The sequence below is a fragment of the Pteropus alecto genome, unplaced genomic scaffold, assembly GCF_000325575.1.
Source record: "Pteropus alecto unplaced genomic scaffold, ASM32557v1 scaffold13, whole genome shotgun sequence".
NCBI lineage: Eukaryota > Metazoa > Chordata > Mammalia > Chiroptera > Pteropodidae > Pteropus > Pteropus alecto.
The window spans coordinates 2,669,904-2,693,275 of NW_006434373.1; the positions used below are offsets into that span (position 1 = coordinate 2,669,904).

The following is a 23,372-nucleotide window of genomic DNA, read 5'->3' on the forward strand; positions in this document are numbered from 1 at the left end:
GGGCTGCGCTATATTCAGGTTGTTCTATAGTACAAACAAAATTTCAAGACTGGCTCCTTATTGAGCATATGTGAGCAGCACTCCAGCTTTTTATTACAAAACAATGTCCAGTTTCAGCAAAGAGGCCTCAATTCTGAAGCCGAGTCTAGAAGAACGTTTACAAAGGAAACAATTTGACTGGATTCCATGAGAAAAAATACGCACATATAACTCCACAAATTTTATGTTATAAACAAAAAAGAAGACTTAGTTCAAGATGTTTCTGTAAGACATAAATGTATTGCTTCACATGCACACAGTATTTTAAAATTCTAATCTTACAAAAAACTTACGGGAATTCCGTCGGCACCAGGGAATCCAGAAACGCCTCTTGCTCCCTATAAAGAAGGCAAATAAACTTAATGAAAGCCAAGACACCGGCCGCTCTTCATAAAATTAGAGGAAATATCAAGTTTTCCGTACCACATCTCCTTTTGGTCCTGTGATCCCGGGAGCACCCCTTTCACCCTTGTCCCCTTTGCGGCCCTGCAGTCCTGGGAATCCTTGTAAACCTGGGGGCCCGGTGTATCCCTGGGGGCCCACTGGCCCTGGCTGACCCTGTGGAAAAAACATACATTCATTTCTCATAATTAACAGCAATGAATGAACATTTTAATCACACTGCTTTCGAAACTACACTTTTCATTCTCAAATGAAATAATCTTCAGAGAACACTATATATAAGTTACCATATTCTGCCGTGATGTCCACAAAGTGATGTCCGGCAGAGAAAGAATTCATAGAGTTTAAAGAAAAAAAATTAAATGTAAGAAAAAATTATCCTAAATTACTAAAGTGATGTTATTGTGAAATGATAATATTGGCCTGGTAAATAATCAACTTAACTTGGCTTTAAAAAAAATTCCTTTCAGTATTAAAAAAAAAAGTTCCAAACAGATTTCTAAGACTTTTATCTCTACCTCAGTGTAACGCATACAATAGATACAGAAATGTATATTGCATTCGGGTACGAAAAAGATCCCCAGATGTTTAAGTGATTAGATAAGCTCTCTTTTTGTTCATACACACACTGCAAATGCACTGGAGTGGCTGTGCACGTACACATACAGAAAAAACCAAAAGTTTTCCGAAAAATATAAAAATGTTTTCATAGCCATCAGGATGGCTGTCATAAAAAAAAAAAAAAAGAAAGAAAGAAAATTATGTATTGCTGATGTATGAGAATTGGGAATCCCTATGCAGTGTCGGTGAGAATGTAAAATTATATAGCCACTGTGGAAAACAGTACGATGGTTCCTTAAAAATTAAAAGTATAATTACCATGTGATCCAGCAATTCCACCTCTTGGATAATATTCACAAGAATTGAAAGAAAAGGCTTAAACAGATATTTCTACACTGAGATTCTCTGAGACATATTTTTTTTACAATGGCCAAAAGGTGGAAGCAAAGTATTCATCGACAGATAAATGGATAAACAAAATGTGGTCGGTCCATACAATGGAATATTGTTCACCTTGAAAAGGAAGGAAATTATGACACTTACTACAATATGAATCTTGAGGACACTATGCTAAGTGAAATAAGCCAGTCATAAAAGGACAAATACTGTATGAATCCATTTATACGAGGTTCCTAGAATAGTCAAATTCACAGAGACAGAAAGCAGAATGGGGGTTGCCAGAGGCTGGGTGAGAGGAAATGGGGAGTTATTGTTTAGTGGGTACAGAGTTTTTGTTTGGGAAGATGAAAAAGATCTGGTGATGGAAGGTGGTGATATTTGCTCAACAATGTGAATGTACTTAAATGCTACTGAACTGTATAAAAATGGTTAATTTTTGGTTAATTTAAATGGTTAATAACAGTAAATTTTGTTATGTATGTTTTATCACAATAAAAATAAAAAAAGATTAAAAAGGGATTCTATCTCTCTCTCTAATGGAATTTATGTATTATAGTTATGTTTTAATGAACCTCCCAGTTTAGCCTAAATAAAAATACAACAACCCCTGTCTTTATTCCTCTTTGAAAGAATGAATCTGCTGTTTATTCATCATATAGAACCTTTATCTGTCAAGCCCTGTTTGTTTTTGCATTTCAAATTCCTATCTTGCCTTTAGATTGAGGGGTACTGAGCGATTATTTCTAGTCTTTTGTATTGCCTGTAAGCGACATTTCCTATATAAACTGTACAGCTAACAAGTTTGTTTGTCTTTACAGAATTTTATAATCTATTTGCAACATTCCACACAATTGAGGTGAAGCGAACAATTTTAAAATGCAGCCCAAGCTGCAGTGTTGTCAGAGATGCTTTGGCGTAGAGGGATGTGGGGAGATCTTGCCTCTGAATTTCATTATGATTCCTATGCTGCCCAGTCCTTTAGATATTGGTCCCAAGTGTGGGGGAAGCAGTTAAGACATTTTTTCGGGGTGTAAGACATGGTAGATGAGAGCTATCCCAAAGCTCAGGACCCTTGTCTCCTCAGACAAAGGGGAGTTTTGGGAAGTCCCCTCAGGCCTTCTCTGGGCCAGATCAGAGTTTTAGAATGGTTCTACCCTCCACATGTTCCAGAGAGTCTAGTCAATGCAGAAATCAGCAGATACTCACCTAGGGTAGCCTGACTGCAAGCATCTTACGTCACAGTGAAGCCATGTATTTAAAATCTTTGAAGAATATGATAAAAGTGGGGCTATCGCCACTGTTTCTTCTTAGTTATGAAGAATTTGTGGTCACAGACAGAGAGCTCTGACCTTGGATGCATGATATCCCAGGCTCACTCATGTCTAATTCTAGTCAGGGGTCTTAATATGCTACATCTGTTGTAAGTTTGGGGACAAAACATGCTCTGATTCTGACTTTTATGGATCTTTCCCAGTTGTGCTCATTTTTGTTTTTTTGTGGCTCTGTCAGAATACAGTCTTCTTGTGATTATATGCGATGCCCCGAAGCCTTCAAGTTTCCTTAATTATGGTGAGGCTTGCCAGTGTTTATAGGAAGCAGCCATTGGGGGATAAAATGTTCTTCATTACGACTGCCATTTTTCCTATCTATAGACTACATCTCGAGCCGAGGGAATTACTGTATAGAACCAACCTAGGGGAACATCTACTACTAACCAAAAGGAAATACTTGTGTCTTAATGATGAAAAGCCACATTCTTGTCTTGCACTCATTAACCTTTTCTCAATTCTTGTCGATGGGGAAAGTGACTAAAGACATCACGTACTCATTTCCCTTCCATTGTCAGCAAACTTCTTTGTAACTTTTATTTCTTGGATGGAAAGTCTAACTTTAGGCATAAAACTCCAGTCTTTCATTTACTGGAGCACGTTGTCAGTATTTTCTTTTTATTGAGGTGAAATTCCCAAACTATAAAACTCACCATTTTGAAGCGGCTTCTTCACAATGTCCTCTATCCATCATCTCTATCTAGTTCTAAAACATTTCATCACCCCAAAAGGGAAGCTCATACCCGTTGATCAACCACTACCATGCCTCCTCACCCCCAGTCTCTGGAAACCACCAATCTGTTTCTGGTTTCTACAGATTTATTCATTCTTGATATTTCATATAAATGAAGTCATATGCAAGATATATGACTTTTTGTGTCTGGCTTCTTTCACTTAACATAATTTTTTTGAGGTTCATCCATATTACAGCATGTATTAGTACTTCATTCACTTTTATGGCCAACTGATATTCCATCGAATGGATAAATCACAATTCGTTGTGAATAGTGCTGTGAACATGCATGCACAAGTATCTGTTTGAGCACCTGTTTTCAATTCTTTTGGGTATAAACATAGGGTGGGATTGCTGGATCCTGTGGTAATTCTATGGTTAACTTTTTGAGGAACCAACATACAGTTTTCCATACTGGCTGCACCATTCTATAGTCCTGCTGATAGTGTATAAGGGTTCCAGATTTCTCCACATCCCTGCTAACAACTGCTATTTTCTATGAAAAGAAATTATAGCTATCCTAGTTAAGTTGGTGTCATTCTAAAAAGCTCATGTTGAGCTTCTGACATATGGGACATTTTACGAAATTCCGTCCAGTTTCTGCCATGGGGGAAGGGACAGGAAGAGTCTGGAGATAATAAGAATCATACCCTTGTCCTCTGGGACTGACCCCTCAGTCCTGTCACGGTGGAAACCCTGGGTGGCTGGGACTAAATGAACATTTATGTCACAGTCCAAGGACTTTGACATGTATGTTTTGGTCATCAAGGACTCAGATTTTCCCTAAGATATCTTGCCCACGTGGACATCTAGTGTGTTTGTTAAGAGCAGCTGGAACAACCAGGTAAATAAAAAGGATTTTCCTCTTGTTAATCATCATCATTACCGACTTCCATCCTCAGCTGAAAAGTCCCAATGGGAAAAGTTATTTCCATCTCTTCCTTTCCTTTTATAATAAGTGATGTTAAAAATAAAAATTACCCCAGAAAGAGTAAGACTTTACTTTAAATATCTTTGCATAAACTTCAAAAACTCCTAAATTTCTGAAGCTTCTAAAATTCCTGCAATATACTTGATAAAAGTATTTCCACAAAATATTTATTAAACGCCGACAGACCTCATCCCTGCCAGAGAATTTGATTTGTATAGGTAATTACTTCTCAGGAAATAGGAAAATGAAAAGTATCATTTAATTGCATATCTTCTGGGATGAAGCGATGTTACAGGTTTTAAAAAATGGTTTGTCTCATTTTACCTCTATGATAAATGCATAAAGTAGGCATCTCCCCCACTTGCGAGAGGAGAGACAATGGGGTAGGGTGCTTGCGAAGGTTCGGTAGGAAGAACTGACTGTTATGCAGTTAGGTCTTCGGAGCGGGACTGTCTCTGAAGCCTTCCATTTTTTGTTACACTCTTGCTGCTCAGAGTGAGATCTGTGAGCTGAATCAGCCATATGGGAGCTTGTGAGAAATGCAGAGTCTCAAGCCCGGTCCAGACCTCCTGACCTGCATTGAACATGATCCTCAGGAGGATTCTTAGCACAGTGAAGCCTGAGAATCACTGCATGACCCCACCTTCCTTCCCTTCCTGACTTTTTTTGGGAAGACAGGTTTCTTTTAATAAGAAAAATTTCTTAAGCATGAAGTCGGATCTCAGAAGAAAGGTCAGGCTTCCTGAGTTTGGCAGAGGAAAATCTAATTTTTAACTTCGTAGAATACTATTTCTAATTAACCTTTCTTGGTCTTATGCTTCAATAAAACCAAGATCTCTGTAACAATACAGAATGAACTTTGATCACTGTCAGGATGGAAGGTTGCACAATGACTCTCTTCTTTTGAAATCACTCTTGGAGTATGTGTGGGATGTTCAGGGTCAGTTTTGGAAGCCAAAGTCTGAAAAGTGGATAGAATGGGTCCAGACTTGAATACACATTGCTTAAATACCACGACGATAGAGTGAATGCACGTAAAGTCCTGAGACACTTACTAAGCTTTCATGAATTTGGAATTTTCACTTCCAAGAAAAGGGGCAAAATATAATCGAATATGTGCACACGTAGAACAACTGCAACTTCAGACTGCAAAATAAAGGTAGAAGACCGATGATTCATCAGAGCCCCAAGAAATTTCACATTCATACAACCCCAAGGTTGTGGTGCCTGTTTCCATTCATAGTTTATTAACCTTAAAATCCACCTTGGGTAAGGGAGTAAAAAAAGCTTCGTTTGTCAGAGAAGAGAGATGTTTCTAAGGATAAAACCTGCTTTACTGGACATCAGGATTTTTAATCTACAGTACAGTATTTTCCTGGTAGAATAAGAATTGATCTATAGTACAGTATTTTCCTGGTAGAATAAGAGTAAGCTCTCATGATTTACTGGTCAGCATCTGAATAGTAGGAAATCCCTTCCTCCTAAGTTTACTCTTCCTGTCTCGCCTTTTATGGGCTCTGGGCGCCCCACCAGACACCACATATCCTCTAAAGTCTCCCGGGTGACCCCTCCCTTCCTTGGCTGTTGTGGACGTGTTCCAGGCCTTCCCGGCTTTCTGATGCTGCAGCTCTGGGTGACTCTCAGGGGATTCCAGCCTAATTCCCAGCTTATCCTGTAGGCTGTTCAAACACATTTGAAAATATGTAAAACGGCCCCAAAGGCAGGAAAGGCTACTTTGTAGGATCCAGGAAGACAATTCCTCCATCTAAAATTTCGAATTAGTCACTGTTCTGAGGGATGATCATTAGCATTTGTGAACAATTTTTTCATCACTCTGGTAGGATGAAGTAATATCACACTCCAAGCTAATATAATGTGAAGGTAGTATTTGACAGTATATTTCATATATATTAAATATCAGTAAATAATGGGCAACTGCCTATTCCATGCAAAGCAGACAGAACTGATGTTAAATCTGCCACATTTTACCTATAGCTTATTACTTAATACGTACCAAAACACTAGCACTTTCCCAGATACTATTCCAAATGAGTTCCGCCTACATGAGGCAGAATTATATGGGCTCTTGGAATTCCCGCTCTCCAAAATTATCTGACACAGATTCTAGAACTAGTGTCGACATAAAGAAAATAACATCCATATGCATAGAAACAACCCTGACCCTACCTCTCTCCATTACAGACATTTAGTAAAATGGATCATAGACCTAAATATGAAAGCTAAAACTATAATATTTCTAGAGGAAAATATAGGGAAGAATCTTTGTGACTTGGATTGGCAAAGTTTTCTTAGATAAGATACAAAAATCATAAACCATAAAAGAAAAAAAAAAGACTAAAAAGTTTAATCTTCAAAAATACTGTTAAAAAGCAGGCTATAGACTGAAAGAAATATTTACAAAACACATATCCAATAAATTACTTTTATCCAGAATATAGAAAGAACTCCCAGAAACCAATAAGGAAATGAACGGCCCAACTGAAAAAAAATGGGCAAAAGATTTGAACTGACTCTTCACCAAAGAAGATGTACAGATGGAAAATAAGCTCCTGAAAAGATGCTAAACATCATTGGTCTTTAGGTAAAGTAAATTAAATCCACAGTAAGATATAACTGCAAGCTACTAGAACAGATACACACACACACACACACACACACACAGAAAACACTGGCAATTCTAAGTGCTGGAGAAGACGCAAGGAACTAGAACTCTCATTCATTGCTGTGGGAATGCAAAATGGGGCAACCTCTTTGGAAAAGTTGGGTGGTTTCTTATAACGTTAAACATACTCTTACCATGAGAGGTATAGGTAAACGTTCACAGTGTTTTTATTTATTTTAGTGAAAAACTAGAAACAACCTGAATATCCATCGGCTGATGAACAGATTTGTTAATGTGGTACGTCTGTCAAGTGGCATGTTAGTCAGCAATGAAAAGGACGAAACTGTCTGATGTGTACAGTGAGGATGACTCTCAAAGGCATTATGCATCATGCAACCAGACAAAAAGGCTCTGATCCTATTTATATGATATTATGCTATTATCCTATTTATATGACATTCTAGAGAAGGCAACACTAGGAACAGAAAATGCTCCAGTGGTTGTCAGGGGTGGAGGTGAAGGGAGGGGACTGACTGAAAAGGGAACAAGGAAACTTTCTGGGGTCTTGGATCTGTTTTATATCATGATTTGAGTGGTTGTTATATGGCTGTATACATTTGTCAATATTCACTGAGTCATTTGTAAGTTATGCCTCAATAAACTTGACCTAAAAACAAACAACCAAAAGAGGAGTCGGAGAAGACAAAGATTAAGAAGACGAGCCCTGAAATTCTTTAAGCACGTCGCATGTGACCAAGTCCTTTTCATACTTTCTTACCAGTGAATCGGTAAGACAGGTAATATTTAGAAAAGACAGAAGAGTGGACATTTTAAAAATTAAAAAAAAAAAATTATTAAGCCAAATGCTTTTTAAAAATGACTGACCGGGAAATGAGCAAATCCAAAGAAACTAAGACTTAGCTTTCCTTGTCTGGTATCTGGTCATTTGAGTGTGATCCTGACAGAAATTAGAACCGTCTAGCACACAGCCCATAGCACAGCAGAGCTGGAAGTGGGTCAGAACCAAATTAGATACACGAATGAAAAATAAGCCCACGATGTCACTGGTTTCCATTATGCATGATCTTCATAAAAAATAAAAATCAGCAGGTGTCACCTAGACTTATGAGATGCTATTGTATAGTTTTATCTGAAATGATTTGACTTGGATAGATTCACATTTTAAAGCAGAGGAAAATGGATCATCTCTTGTCCTCTACCCATAGGGCCAGTAAGTCTGAAAACCTCTGATCCTTATTCTAAAAATAGGCAGCACATGGGCAGTCCCACTCAATGGCTTTTAGCCCAATGTGATCTAGATGTGATTTTACTTGGCATACTTGGAAAAGTTGATTTTCTGGGAAAGCCTTTTATTGCCTCTGAGCTTGCGGCAATAAATACATTTCGTTTGCCTAAATGTGAACTGTTGCCTAACAGACTAACTTGATTTCCTAAGCCTCCTGTCCTCCAAGAAGACACAGAGTTGAGTGTGGATGAGTCAAGGCCTCTGGGAGCACAGATGACAGCGGAGGAATGGGCTGGAAGAAGCACTTTCTGGGGCCACAGGCGGCACGCAGAGAACTCTGGCTATCAGGCCCCCCAGCAAGTATGAAATGCTCTAACTTAGGAGCTGTCAACACGGAAGACAGTATCAATGACCAGAGCATCATCATCGAATAGCCTTTATGTCATTATGAGTTAATAACACAGGGTGGCTTCGGGCTATACTTACAAGATGAGAAAGTACAACTACAATAGGCAGCAATTCTTAAGTTAAGAAAATCATAAAGCTAAAGGTAATTAAAATAGTTTGCTGTCCACATGTACGGCCTCAATTCTAGCTATAAATTTTTCATGTACCAACTGCACATGCCAATCTTTTACTAGTATTCTTAGGTATTATTCTTAGGTTATATTCAAGTGTGATATGACTCAGTAGAGATTGCGTGTTCTAATTACTCTGTGTTTCTGTCGTTGCCTGGTGGGGAGCTCTGTATACAATGATCGCCCAGCGGCCCCAGGGAATGATGCCTAGAGGTGGAAGGAGTGAGAGGGAATATCCATGACCGTGGCCCTCCAAATACTGGCCTTTCTGATCAGATTATCAACCGGCTGGCAGTCTTCGAGAGTGACATTTCAGTTATCTGTGACACAGACCAGGAACGGAACCAAAAGTTGTATCTACTTTGCATTTAGACTAAACACAGTCACATGAAAGAAAAATATTCTTGAAGTTGGCATCATATGGAGTTGGTCTGTTATAAAAAAAAATTGGCCAACAAAGAAGAAAAGGTTAAGAGTAAGAAAGGGTTCTGACTTGGCATAGTACCCAGATTTTTTTTTCCTGTTAATCTTTATTTAAAATGTTCCTAAATAGGACAAGTTTTAAATAGAGCTCCAAATTTTCTGTCATTAGAAAAGGCGTGACCACTGCTCTCCCCCTCCTCACTTGGCTTTAACATACTTATCTGTTATTTTCTATTCATGAAAGTTTAGTTTTTTCATTTCTTTTACACTATTTTAATTTATTTTGAAATTTACATACAGTAAAACTCACTTTCTTTGGTGTATAGTTCTGTGAGTTTTGACAGGTGCTCAGGGTTGCATCAACCCTTTGTCGTCAACTCCCTCTCCTCCAACCTGGTCAGTCCCTGGTCTTTCTCCAGCCTTACAGTTTTGCCTCTTCCAGACTATCATACAAGTGGAATCATACAGTTATGTATCTTTTGAGTCTGGCTTCTTTTACTCAGTGTAATGCAGCTGAGATTCACCCACCTTGTCTCCGCCTATTTTATGTATCAACAATTTGTTTCTTTGTATTGTTGAGGAGTGTTTTGTTGTATTCCATTACTGATTTGTTTATCCATTCACTTGCTGAAGGACATGTGAATTGCTTCCAGTTTTTGGTGAATGTGAATTGGGCAACTATAAATGTTCATATATGGTGTGTGTGTATGTGTGTATGCGTGTGTGTGTGTGTGTGTGTACATTTTGTTAATATCTGAGGATGGGATTACCATACGGTAAGAGTAGGTTTAGTCTCATTAAAAAGTTGCAGAACCATTTCCCAGTCTGGCTGTTCCATTTTGCATTCCTACCAGCAACTGAGAGCGTTCCAGGTAGTTGGTGGCACTTATCACCGTCGATTTTGTTCTCTTAGCCATTTTCTAGGTCTGCAGTGCTAATGGATTGGCTTCGTGGTTTTGATCTCATTCCTCTTTATTAGCACAGTTTCTACAATTCTGCTAATCCTAGATCCAGTTCAGTGTTCAGAGTTTCCATTGATAGCATCATTATTACTGTTGCTGCAACATCCTTTTGTAATAAATGGTGGCCCAGCTCCTGTCAGCACCCGTCAGACTGTGGGCCAGAACTATGGCGGTTGCTCGGCATCAGTGAGATTGTGACCACAGTTCTGGTCCCTTTGCTCTTCTCCGTAAAGACCAGCAACCCATAGTCAGCTTCTTCACAAACATGTGAGTCTGGTTTCCAGGGCAGGAGGGCCTCAGAGAGAGGCAAACCAGCACGGACCAGACATCGTATCGTGCCTGAGAAATGATTGCAGAGTAACATGTTTCAGAGGCAGGAACTCACAAGGATGATCTTTGATGGGCCTGGAATGTTACCTTGAACTTCCGAGGAAGTGGGGGAAGAAATAATTTCTAAAAATGTCTACCGTACAGAAATTAAATTCAGCACCTAAATTCTTATCTATCATATGGATTTCATTTTATTTTGGGTAAAAAAATTATTCCTTTCTCAAACACTATTGTACAAAATACACGTCTGTCTTTCTGGTGCAGGAACACCACTCGTTCTCTAGCGAGATTCTTATGCGGAAGAATAACAGCCATTTAAAATTAGACCAACATAACATCAGTTTTCAAATTTACATCTCTGCTCTTTGCCATTGATAACCCAGTACTTTCCAAAAGGATTCATTAAATATCAGATTTGGAGGGGACCACAGAGAGATTTTAGAGGAGTTCTTCGGATCAGCAGCATTAGTATCACCGGAAGTTCATTAGCAGTGAGGGTCCTCAGACCACTCCAGATTCACTGAATTGACTCTGCATCCTGACAAGATCCCAGGTGATTTGAGTGTGCCTCAAAGCTTGAGAAAATCACTCCAGAAGTGGTCCTGTCCCAGGATTGGTCTTGGCTGCCTGTCAAAGCATCCATTATGGAGCATCTTGGACCTCAAGAATTCTAGTCTAAGTTGTTGGGGGGGAGGAGAGGAGGAGCCTGGAAATCTATATTTTTAACAAGCTCCCTAAGCAATTCAAACTCACAGGCAGGTTTGGGAGCCAGGAAAACAAATCTCACATGGGACAAGTGAGGAAACAGCCCAGGTAGGTGAAGTGTCTCACAGCTCTGTTGACTCTCCACCCAGGAGCACTTCACATTGCTTCTGACAGCACTCCGGTGCTCCCCGTGAAGGTCAGGGTGACTCACCACTGCTCAGCCTCTGAGGGTTTGCTTCTTGTGTTTGTGAAGCGCATGTAGAGGCTTCTAAGCACCCCCTCCAGCTTTAAAATCCAAGGATGGCTCTATCGTCACCCATCACAGAGAATTACATGGATTTTCCCACAGTAGATGGGAGCTGTAGCCCAGAAAAATGCCTTAGGATAAAAATTTCCTGTGTTTTCAGCATTTAAAATATTTTTTCTTTCAAAGTTTAAAGAAAACTCCTAAAGGTCAGTAACCTTATTCTAGAGGTTTAAAAAACATGTGCAAGTCTACACGCCCAATAGCAGGGGTTTCCTGGGGTCGGCCTTAGATCTGGTGATGCTCCTTCAGCCAGGACCCCAAATCCCTCCTGTTCATTTCAAAGAGAGCTGGGACTCAGCAGAGCTCTGAAGCAGACAGTTCCATGCAGCACAACACAGTTTTTGGCAGTTTTATTTTATCCCTTGTAGCATTTTTTTTTCCTGAAAAAATGATCCAGTCTCTTTAACAAAATATGAGACATTCTCTATCTTTTAAAAGAAAGCCTAACTAATCCACCCCAAATCCCGAGATTATCTAAACTTAAGTCATTCAAAGTTTTAAGAGAAAGAACTCTGTTTTTTTGTCTTTTGTGAGGAAAAGCTGGAAGTGCTTTCTAACACGAATGATAAAATAGCATCAATGATGAATTCAAACAACAGATGTAGTGATGCATTTAAGTTCAGATCAACCCTTGAAAGAACAGCCTGGGCGCAGTAAGGTGCAGACGGCCGGGAAAGGGAGGCCTGTTTTCTGGGAGTGAACTCAGCACAATGCTCAGAGTCTTACACCCTGATGGAAGTCTCCATGGTTGCAGAAAATATCATTGTGCCTCTGTCCGACCTTAGAAGACCGCGTAAAGCCTGAGAGGCAGTGGCTTCATCCAATATGTATTGCTGGAGTCATATGAAGCAGGGGCTTCCGTTTTGGGTTTCAGCATGTAAGGCCCACCTTCCTATACCTGCATATTCTGCTCCAGGCGAACTGAGCTCCTGACAGTTGGGCAAGTGTCTCTTGCACCTCAGGGCCTTTGCGTATTCCTGCCCTCATTGTCTGATGACTCCCAGGTGCACTAGAGGATGTGGCTCTAACCCCTCTGAGGTCATTTTCCTCACACTAAAACTAGATTAGGTGCTCCCTCAGCTTGCTTCTATCAGAGGAAACGCTGCTGTACGTCGAGACCATGCCTCATTGAAGCTTCTGTCTCCAGCATCTCTTACAGTATTTGGCATACAGAACATGCTCCACAACTTTCTGTTAAGAAAATGAATTATGGTGCTGTGATCACCCAGTTCTCCCTGACTCCAAAATTCAGGTTCTTCCCACACGGAAGTGGAAGGCCAAGTCGCCTATTTCGACTACTGTTATGACCATTATTACGCATTCATGATCTCCGAAGTATTTCTGAACTCAGTTTCAGTGGACAATACGGTAGAGGGCTAAAACGCTTTTGTTCTGTTCCTCCACCCCCTACACAATTCCTTAAATCACCGTAATATGTCAAAAACATCACCGGCAACCTCAGCTCTTTTCTAATCTCTGTGCCAGATCTGTGGGATTTCTGATTGGTGGTTCTACTCGATGATCTGGTCTTATCTGTCTGCACTGTCAGAGGGAATGCTTTCCAAGCCTCTAAAACGGAATCAAAAAAGGACCAACCCAGACTTGTGGAAAAGAGTGCCGGCCCTATCAAAATTGTGCTTAAGATCTGACGGATAAATAAGACATCATCTGCTGAAATCAAGAGCTAAGAAATGAGATGAGGGTTTTGGAATGTCAGGACTCCCTCCTCCAGATTTAGTTCTGGTAATATTTGAACGAAGCTGTTTTGAAGACAACCGTCGATGATAAGCCAATATGCTTAAGACGTTAATTGAAACTACCATAACTCAGGAAGGTTAAAGGTTATGGAGAGAATGGGTGAGTTTGCCAATATGGGTCTGTAAAAAAGCTATAAAAGGAAGAATTTCAATGCTTACTGAATGTCGCTGTTGTAAAATAAAATGTTAACTTTCTATCAAGTAAATTCACCTTTTATATATTGGGTCTGAGGAAAGCAGAGACTAGAAGAAATACCTTGCAGGTCTCATGGTCAACACTAGGTGGCAGTCAGTTGTGCTTTTCGGGAGCAAGAAACAGCCCCACTCTTGACTTCAGACAGATTTGCGATGGCAAAGATGTTGTAGTTGTTTTGGGTTATGATGACCCCCCTCAATAGAACAGAGGGCAGGTCCCTCAATTGTCAGGAGTACCTAACCTTCCATGGGGAAAATTCTGATGAAAATTTCAATGATGTCTAAAAAGCATACCAAATTCCATTTTTCTTTTCACAGGATGGTTGAACTAACTCGTTAATTATTTTATAATTCCCTTCCATTTTGACTTGCTCAAAGGAATGTGTTCTAAATATATATAGATATGTAAGGAGTTGTTAGACCCAGACTCAGCACTGAGTTCCAAGAGATAGAAATCAAATTATTGGATTTGATTCCTGTGTAAGACAAAGTTATAAGAGCAACTAATATTTCCAGACAAGGGCACCTATTGTTTGGAGCACTTTCTAGTGTCAAACTGATTTATTTAATCTCCGCAACACCTCTCTGAGGTAGGCACTGTTTTTACATTCATTCTATGGATGAGGAAGCTGAGGCACAGAGTGACGTGGGTCACTCAGCTGGCTTGGAGAGGAGGGGATTCATACTCGGCTTTTCAGAACAGGTCCAGAAGGCACTGTTACTGTGCATGTAAACCTCCGTTGAGTAATGGATATGACTCTGAACCCTGAATATATCTTTTTGACTAATCTTCACGAAGCTATAATCAAGCCCAATGCCGATGGACAAATTGACAAAAATAAACAGATGTTTGCTTGCAGTTCATGGAAATCCATACAAAATAGAGCCAGTCACAATCTTCCAGTGATTATCTAAGAACCTGCTTCTCTGTTTTAACCCAACCGCTGCTCAATTGTGGCCATTTCATGGCTCATTAATCTCCCCTCTGCTAGAAAGTGACTGGGGCAGAAAGAGAAGGTGAAACTCAAACAAGCCAATTCTGTTATTTTTTAGCAACTCCGGTCAAAAGGTATGCAAGGAAGGCCTGGGGTCTGGGATGAGGTTGCAGGATAAAATACTGAACCATCAAAATCCTCTGGTGGAGTAGTTAGATATATCTCATAAACTACATTTTCTCTAGCTTCCATTAACAGATGTTGTTGTTGCTGTTGAAGAAAGATTGTAAGATTGTATTAGAAAGGTTTATGAAGGATTGTTGATTTTTCTTTCTTTCTTTCTTTCTTTTTTTTTATGGTAAAAAGACTGAATCCTTAAGCACTTCCTAAACATAGAGTTTAGATGGATCTTTGAGAGAATACGTTTTCAGATACAGGAAAGTTGGAAAATCAAGTGCCCACCTCCTGGGAGGACAAGTTCATTTGAGGAGAAGGACATTGAGGCTAAGAAGACTGGGTGGGTGAGCCTCGGGGCATTAACCTCAGATAGAAACTGAGATATGAAACATAAGGCAATGCAGAGCCATTGGCCATTTCTGATAGGTGGCAGAACTCCCCTGGACAGAAAAGGAGAAGATGTTAGAATGAGTGGCTATTTGGTTGTTAATGAAATGAAAAGGTATAAAGTGAATTCTAATTTGATATTAGGAGAGATATTATGAGACAGAGGACAGTACCTGTTTTATAGATTAAGTGTGAGAGAAAAGGAATCCTCGAAAGAGATGAAGATGATGGTTGCGGGGAACTTATGGATGGAAGGGTTTTGGAGAGGTGACTGAGATGTAGCACCAGAGGCAGAAGTCTGTAAATCAGGTGGTGAAGGGACTTCCATGTTACTTAACTCCATGGGCTGCCCCAGAATGAAGAGATTCTGGTGGTCTACAAATGACCAGAATTATATTTGTGTAGACCTGGAAGATACCCTCAGGATGTCAGAATCACCTTAAGGTATGCAGACATACATTTGATTATGGACATATGAAATTATAAGCTTAGAAGCCACTCCTAGCGAAAGATCAAGTCTAACTTTGAATATGATGACTACGAGCCCCAAGTCTCTTGGACCAGGTAACCTGGCTAATCATTGGTGAGCAGCCTGACATTCCAGCTCATTTATTTTTCACACTCCATATTGCCCTGGAAGTTTGATAGTGGGAAAGCTTAGATGACAGACAGTAACACCATATCAAAATTCAGTGTTCCGTATTTATATCTTTAAAAGTATCTAATATTTTGAAAATTGTTCCACGAAGTATTTTTTGCAAAGATATTATCAATAACAACACCTAGTGCGCTGGAGAAAGTTCTGGAGCTACTGGCCAACCAGAGCCACATGATGGCAATATTCACGAGCCACAGAGTGGATGTGAGCTGAAGGTTTTAGCCTACTGTCAGGGTTAAACCCAGTTAACAAAGGGCTGGTCTCACAATCGTGTTTGACACTGCAGATGGCTATCTGCACATCCTGGACTTCCCTCCTAAGATTCCCCGGTTTAGAGCAATTATTTGGATGGACACTGAACACACATCCGCAATTAAAAAAAGAACAACAAACCACGAGAAATTGATCTTTTTTCAGTCTGGCGAAAAGATAATGGATGGCTCATTTGTCCAGACATGAAACTCAAGGTCCTTGTTGAGAGGAAACCAAATGACATTAACATCCATTCCAGAGAAGTGACTCAGCTGGTGCACTGTTCTCATGACATGGGGCAAAAACAACCTCCAGAACAGTCATTCTTCTCAATGTTGTAAGGAAAATAAATAGCAGTTTTCAAACACAAAATGAAAGGCAACACCTGAACATGGCTGCATTTCCAACCGTATCATTTCCTACACGGTTCTCGTGCATTTGAGGTTCTACGAAGACCTTAGGGCATCACATATGACAAGTGAAGATGCACATGGTTCATTTAATAAACAGGGAGCAGTTATGGAGAGAGCTGAAGTATAGACCTCGAGTAGGGTTGTGATTAACATGGTAAATTCTTGCTTTCTCTGGAGGGTCAGAATATCCGCATTGTGGTTTATCCATCACACGTTAGGAGTTCCGCTTCTTAATGGGATTATCCCCAGAAAACCTTACCCATGATGTTCCCCTTTGTGTGTGTGTGTGTGTGTGTGTGTGTGTGTGTGTGTATGTGTGTGTGTATTGTTCTTCATTGTCATCATAGTCTTCTGTGTTCGTCCTACTTTGAATATAATGTGCAGCCAGGCAGGGCAAACACAAGGAAGGCATTTGGAGTTTTGTCTCTGCACCCATGCCCAGGACACGGAAGGCCTTTCACATTAAAACATTCCTCTCCCTCACTACAAAAAGACCCGTGACCCAACAATGGCCCAAACAGGGTACTTTGTAGGGCTGGTATTTTATGAACCAGTGATGATGCCAGTCACTTCCGACAGGCAAGGGGAAAATGGCAGAAATCAGAGAGATCGACTGTAGGTGAAGCTTCTCCAGCTGTCCTGACATTGCCATCTCAGAGTGTGGTTTCGGTACTTTTAGGGAAGTGTCAGGATTGGTAGCATATTTTCTGTATTCTGATAGGACACGAACACATTCCAAAGCTACTTCTTATCTCTCATTCACACCTCTGACCACAGCGAGCGGTTTCTCCTTGGGCGCTTGGACAATTTCTCCCTCTGACAGTCAGCAGTGATGCCGTTCCCACCGTGAGGGTTCTTCTCAGCCTTCGAGATCCTTAGCAGCACCCAGTCATGCTCTCTCCTTTCTTCTTCAAACAGGCTCCTCTCTTGGGCGTCAGTTTTCTCTGGAGTTTCTTTGCGCACCTCTGACTTATCTTGCCTGGTGTCCTTCCCCGATTTCCATTCTGTTAAAGGCTGGTTTTCCTCGGGGGTTTAGTCGTTAGCTTTTCTTTTCCTAGGTGCCTCGAGTGAGCTCTCTCGTTCCCTCTAAGTTGTGTCAGGGAACACTTTGAGGCAGGTGACTCCTATCTCCCTGCTCGACATCTCTAACTAGATGTCCCCCAGACACTTTAGATGCAGCATGCCTAAGAGTGAACTTGTTAAGTCATTTCCTCCGACCCTGCTCCCAGCAAGAATCAAAAAACAGCAACTACCCCTTTCACCTTCAGCCCCTGATTCAGTTCATAACAACTCATCAGTCTAGACTCCAAACCTACAAAGGTGCGGACACTGTTGGCTCCTTTTCACACCGCACCCCTCTGCCTGCAGCTAACGTGGTGCTCAGGCCGCCTTTCAGTTTCATCTCCTCCTCACCCCTTTATTTCGGTCACTGGATCTCCTCCTTTCTGAGTCCTTACCGTGTTGGCTCACATCTCCACAACTTGCTAACTCTCCTTTTCCTTACAATGGCTTTTGATCTTGTCTTCTGGTGAACTAAAACTAAATGCCACTCCTCTTCGATCCTGTCTTCAGTCTCTGATGAAGGGACCCCCTCTCAGCCCTTTTCCCGCATGTGGTCACTTCCATGAACGTCTAGTCTACCCATGAAGCCCGATGGTATCCCTAGACCCAAAGTAGGGAGAAGCAGTGTAATCACCAAGCATTTACTGGATGCAGGACATTACACTGTCTTGGAAATATACTTGGAAGATTTGCATGCTGTCTGGTCTTTAAGAAGTTACAGTGTAACCAGCAATATGAGGGAATGTTAGCAGAGATATGCTGCATGCAATTTCATTTACGTATAGACACCTAATTGTTGTATGACCTACTCTAATGTGAGTAAAACCAGGTCCGTCTTGGGGCACACCCAGAGAGGGTTAAATTATTGTCAATGAGCAAATAACATCATTGGAATTTAGTTCCACATTTAGAAGTGATGCTTGGTTGTTTTAATTTATAAATAAGCCAAGATCCTTTTCCTACTACATAGCTGGATATTAACTTCTAAGAGAGTCTTCATTTTTTATTCTTTCTCATATATTTTTCTCTTTTCTGTATTCTTCACACCTTCTAAATGTGTATGTAGATCAAAGAAGCCATAAATGTCTACAGTGGTGATATCTGCTTCTGCAGGCTTCTTACGTATTTCTCTGATGTCAGACACGCTGCTGTTTTGAATGACAATTATTATTTGGGTTACACTTGGGATTTATGGTTAATGTTGTCACAGATTTACCAGCTGCTCAGTTAGGCAATGATTTCTTTGAGCCAAATGTTCTTCTTTGTCATGCAAAACAGTAGCACTTTTTAGAAGCTATGATCTGACATGCCAGAAAAGAATTCATGAGGCAGAGGCTTGACCACTTAAAGGCTGGCATGGTTTTTCTGAGTGATTCATCAGAAAATGATTTCCAACTATGAATGGACTTTGATTTCTTTAGCTACTTTTCACTTCATCCTCTCAAACTCATACCCAGAGACCACAAGAAGGTACTGAGCTGACACCGGCTTGCTCCTGGGAAGGTCTCTGGGAACACACTGATTGGCGGAAAGGCCACCAGTTGGTGGGCACAGACATCTGCCTCTCTCTCTTTTTAAAAACTCCAGGAACTAAGAACCAAGAGGAAATTAGGTGATTGCAAATGATCTATAAATTATTCATCTGGAACTTGTTCAGTCCCATAGTTGCAGGTGCCATCTCTCTGAACAAAAAGGGTGTCCCATGCTCACATGCAGAGAGCGGAGAAGCAGATACGTGAGCCTGGACTGTAGGACAGGGTCTTGGGTTGGCTCATGCCTGTTGTTTTGAGAGCCCATCAAGTCCTTTAGCCCCATCCCTTGTTGAAGATCCCCTTCGGTAAAGTTCTAGGAAAATGTTGGGTGGTGAGGAATATGGGTCTGGGAGTTGATTCAGGCAGTGGGAAGGGGATGAAAGGTGACAGTCGCAACCTAATGCTCCCTGCTGAGAATCCCAATTGGCACCATCCAGCAGGCATTTCCGGGACACACACATGAAACCCCAGGTGTCCCCACTGCCTGGTCCTCAAGAGATTCCCCATCACAAGTCCCTCCCTTCCCCATCACCTCTAGGGCATTGACCATCATTTATCTACTGCCGGTCCTCTGCATAAAGACTATTTTTCCCAATCACAATTCACCTCTTTGATCTCTGACATAATTTGCTGTGTTTGGATTCTACAGGAATTTTATAATCCCCGCAGCCCACAGCACCCCTCGCTCCCAGCATCTTCTCGCTTTTGCTCCTCAACCCCTTGTTGAAAATGATCTTGACTTCCTGAGGCATCTCACACCTTTGCTGCCTCCTGCTTCTCTACTGCTTGTTGTCCGTGTTCTTTCAGGGGTTTCTCTCTCAGCTCCTCAGAACTCCACCCGTTACCCCTGCTCTTCACATAGCACATACTTTCTTTCCGATGGGGAGCCCAGCCAAGGGCCCTCCCTTGTGATGCGACTGCTTCCCCTTGGTGACACAACAATCGGGACATGCACAGCCAGCCCAGCGCATGTCACATCTTATGTCTTTGCTAGGAGAGTTTTCTGCTCTCTCCTCAGCTAGGTGGTGCCTGTTGAAGGGGTGGCTGCCGTGCCTTAAAAAATCAATTAGCTTACAAGTAGTAATAGTATAATAACTTTGTACGGCAACAGATGGTTACTAGACATCATGTCTACATGTCTATATCTCACTTTGTAAGATATATAAATGTCAAATCACTATGTTCTACATCTGAAACAAATATAATATGGTATATCAACTATAATTAAAAAAAATAAAAAGTATGACAAAAAAGACAATTAGCTTAAATAAGAGAAATCAAAATACATCATTATTATATATTTTGCTACCACACACTTTTTCACTTTGAATCAGTTACTGATACAATTTAAGACCTTTTAGACCAAGAAAACCCTTCAAAATATAAGCAGTATAAATTGAGTAAACTAATTTGAGTGGACTGAGATGAGCATAACTAAATTCAATTTGCAACAAAACTAAGCTACTTAGAAAGTAACAGAGCTGAATGTTTTCTTAAAACAAAACGTGAATTTTGAAGAAGTTTTTAAACATAAGTTTTGCTTGTTTTAGTTCCCATGTGCAGGCAAACATACAAACAGAACCACATTGTCTCTTCTAAACACATTGAATTAGCTTCCCTTGAGTTTATATGACAAAAACCTCCACGAAATTTATATGACATACGCTGTACTTCATGTTGCTGTAATTACTATATAATTCATTTTAAAAGACAAGGAGCATACTAAAATGATTTGGTTTGATTTCTTTGAGCAAAGCCAAAGCTAACACTAAAAAACACCAAAACCAACCGTACCTACTAACCAGGTTTTAGTTTTGACAATGCTTCTACCCGTAAACGTGTTCTCTGCTTCTCCCTTCCTTCCTAACAGGTTATCAGTATGTATCTATGGAACAAACAAATGAATAATGAATTTATAATAAAAGGCAAAACTGAACAACTGTTTGGATGGAACAGTTAGTTACAAAACCGAGCACTGCTAAGTCAACTCAAAGATTAGAAAGAAAAAAATTGGAAATGTGTGGGTGTGTTCTCAAGGTCTTAAAAAAATTCAGGAAGTCCAGCAGATGTTTTCTGTTAAGAGGCACTGGAAGCCCCAAGAGCTACATCTGCTTTTTTTTTTTTAATATAAGTTTATTTGCGAGACTATTTTTCCCTCTTAAATAGTTCTCTGTTAAAACTTACACAGTGGAATGCTGGCCAAAGTCTTGAACTCCTGAGATTTCAATGAGTAACTCAGAATATGTGCACATGAACATAAAAATCCCTATAGAAAGCAGAAATCTAGGTCAATCATTTTAAACACTTTATTTTCTGAGTAACTTTTTTCTTATTTATTGAAGCAGAATTAGGGCTTTTGCTTTAATCTTATCAATTATAAATAGTACAACGCAGGTTTCAGTAGTATATTTTCCTCCTTAGGAAAATAATATATAGTCATAATGATAATGTGTGTGTGTGTGTGTGTGTGTGTGTGTTTGATATAAACATTGGTAAATGAGGATCACATTCAAGGACCCGGAGATCAAGTTAGTAAAGAATATTTAAAATATTGGGATTTTCTGTTCTCTAATTATAATTTTAAATTTATGTTTAAATACCTATGGAATGATACTTTTCTTAGTGTAGTTGTTTTATTAATCAAACTTTTGAGTTATGAAAGCTGACCTGCAACTCTCCTCCCAGTTCCATTTTGTATGATATTGGGGGCAGAGGGACAGGACAAAAGTTTACATTTGACTAAAGTTTCAAAAGCCATAAAGTGATTAATGCTCAGAAAACATCTAAAATCTTATTAAATTTCTCATCTGCTCAGGAACTTTCCCACTTTTATGACTTACACGAATTGATCTCCAAAAGGTTTACAAAGATTAGGTTTATATAACAAACATGCACTATCTGAATGGAACTAAATGGAAGTTACTACCTTGGTTGGCTGGTTAATGAGACTGTAGAACTAGCCCATAATACAAATCTTAGTAAAGTTTAGAAATACAGCTGGTGGCATGTTTTGGAGAATTTTCCTAATTACTGCACATGGTTACTAGATATATTATGAGTATGGAACAAATTCAAGAACACTGGATTCTCTTAGCCTTGTGGTGATTACTAAAGTCATCAAGAATTTTAATGGAGCATCTTACAGAGAGAGCTTGTGCAATGACTGAGCTACAGAAGCCATGACCAAAGCAAACCTCATTCAAACCCTGTCTTCTCTCGGCCTTGAAACTGAATGTTTTTTCTCTCTGAAAGGAACAGGTGGCCTCTCATACGTGTGCCAGGAAGACCACGGATTACAAATATAATCAGATTAAAAATAAATTAGAAGAGTTGTGTGGGAATTCACATTTTAAAATGCTTTCACGGCACGGCCCCTCCCCCTCTCATTTAAACTATTTTCTAATAGTTCCAATATTTTCATTTGTTTTACAAAAGAGGACTGTGTTACTCCAAGAATGATACCATCTGGAGAATGAAAGGTTTCAGAAGATCTAGGCCGAAAGCAATACACTAGTTATTTGTCAATTTGTAGGAAGAAAATAGGCGAAATAGATCAGATATGCAAGACTTTAGGTCTGAGGCCAACAAACCTCAGAGTCACTTTAAAATACATATGGGTAATGCTAGACTTTTTCTTCATTCCCAGACCAACTCAAGATAGGATAGTTCCACTTTGCCCCAAATGCCAGCAGCAATCTGTCATTAACATATGTCTGGCAGGGTTCTCTGGCAGTTTTATGAGCGTGAGCTCTTCCTCTAGGTTTTCAACCTCATAGGTTTGACAGCGTACAGGAGGAACATATTTTATCTTACTCTGCTATTTCTTCCCTGTGTGACTTTGAGCAAGCAATTTAATCTCAGGCTCACCATCTACAAAATGAGTATTTCTATGAGGATTCCACGAGTCGAACAGCTAGCACAGGGTGTACAATAAATATCATTGCCTTTCTCTCCCACTGCCCTTTGCTTCCTTCTACTATTTCTTAAACATCCTTCGCAATAGCGACTGGAATACTAGGAGTATGTACAGTAGAGGCTTGACAACATATGCATTCTCTCGATCTTACTGCCGATGAAGAAAATTTTTACATCTAAAAACTGGCAGGAATTTGTGGTTGACCTCTTTTGATTAAAGTGGCCTAAGCAAGCCAAAACAGATACGGTTAGATAACTAAGAGAATTTTTTTAGAAAATGAGTTTGGTGCAAATAAGGGATTTAAAAAAATGAATCCAAATTAATTTGGTTGGTGGTCTTGCAACTACTCACTAGATGATTTCCATCTCTGACCTGCTTCTGGGCTGGATGTAGTTGGACACATCAAGTTGGCTGTGCCTTTCGTTCTTTTTTAAAGTCAGCGATGACTCTAAACTTGTATCTCTGATCTTTTGCTGATTTATATTTACTGCTCTCACTTCAAAACTCTAGCTGAGTTTTTC

The 23,372-nt window shown here is 40.0% G+C and overlaps 1 protein-coding gene across 1 annotated transcript in view; it reads right to left on the minus strand.

Annotated features, from left to right (window-relative positions):
* The window catches only part of COL4A2 (collagen type IV alpha 2 chain), a 178,889-nt gene that overhangs the window by 75,171 nt on the left and 80,346 nt on the right, over positions 1–23,372 (minus strand). Inside the window, exons 5-6 of the mRNA XM_025044980.1 lie at positions 463–597; positions 333–377 (exon numbers count right to left, since the gene is read on the minus strand). Of these exons, the coding sequence (XP_024900748.1) occupies positions 333–377; positions 463–597 (180 nt within the window). The remainder of the gene's footprint in view (positions 1–332; positions 378–462; positions 598–23,372) is intronic.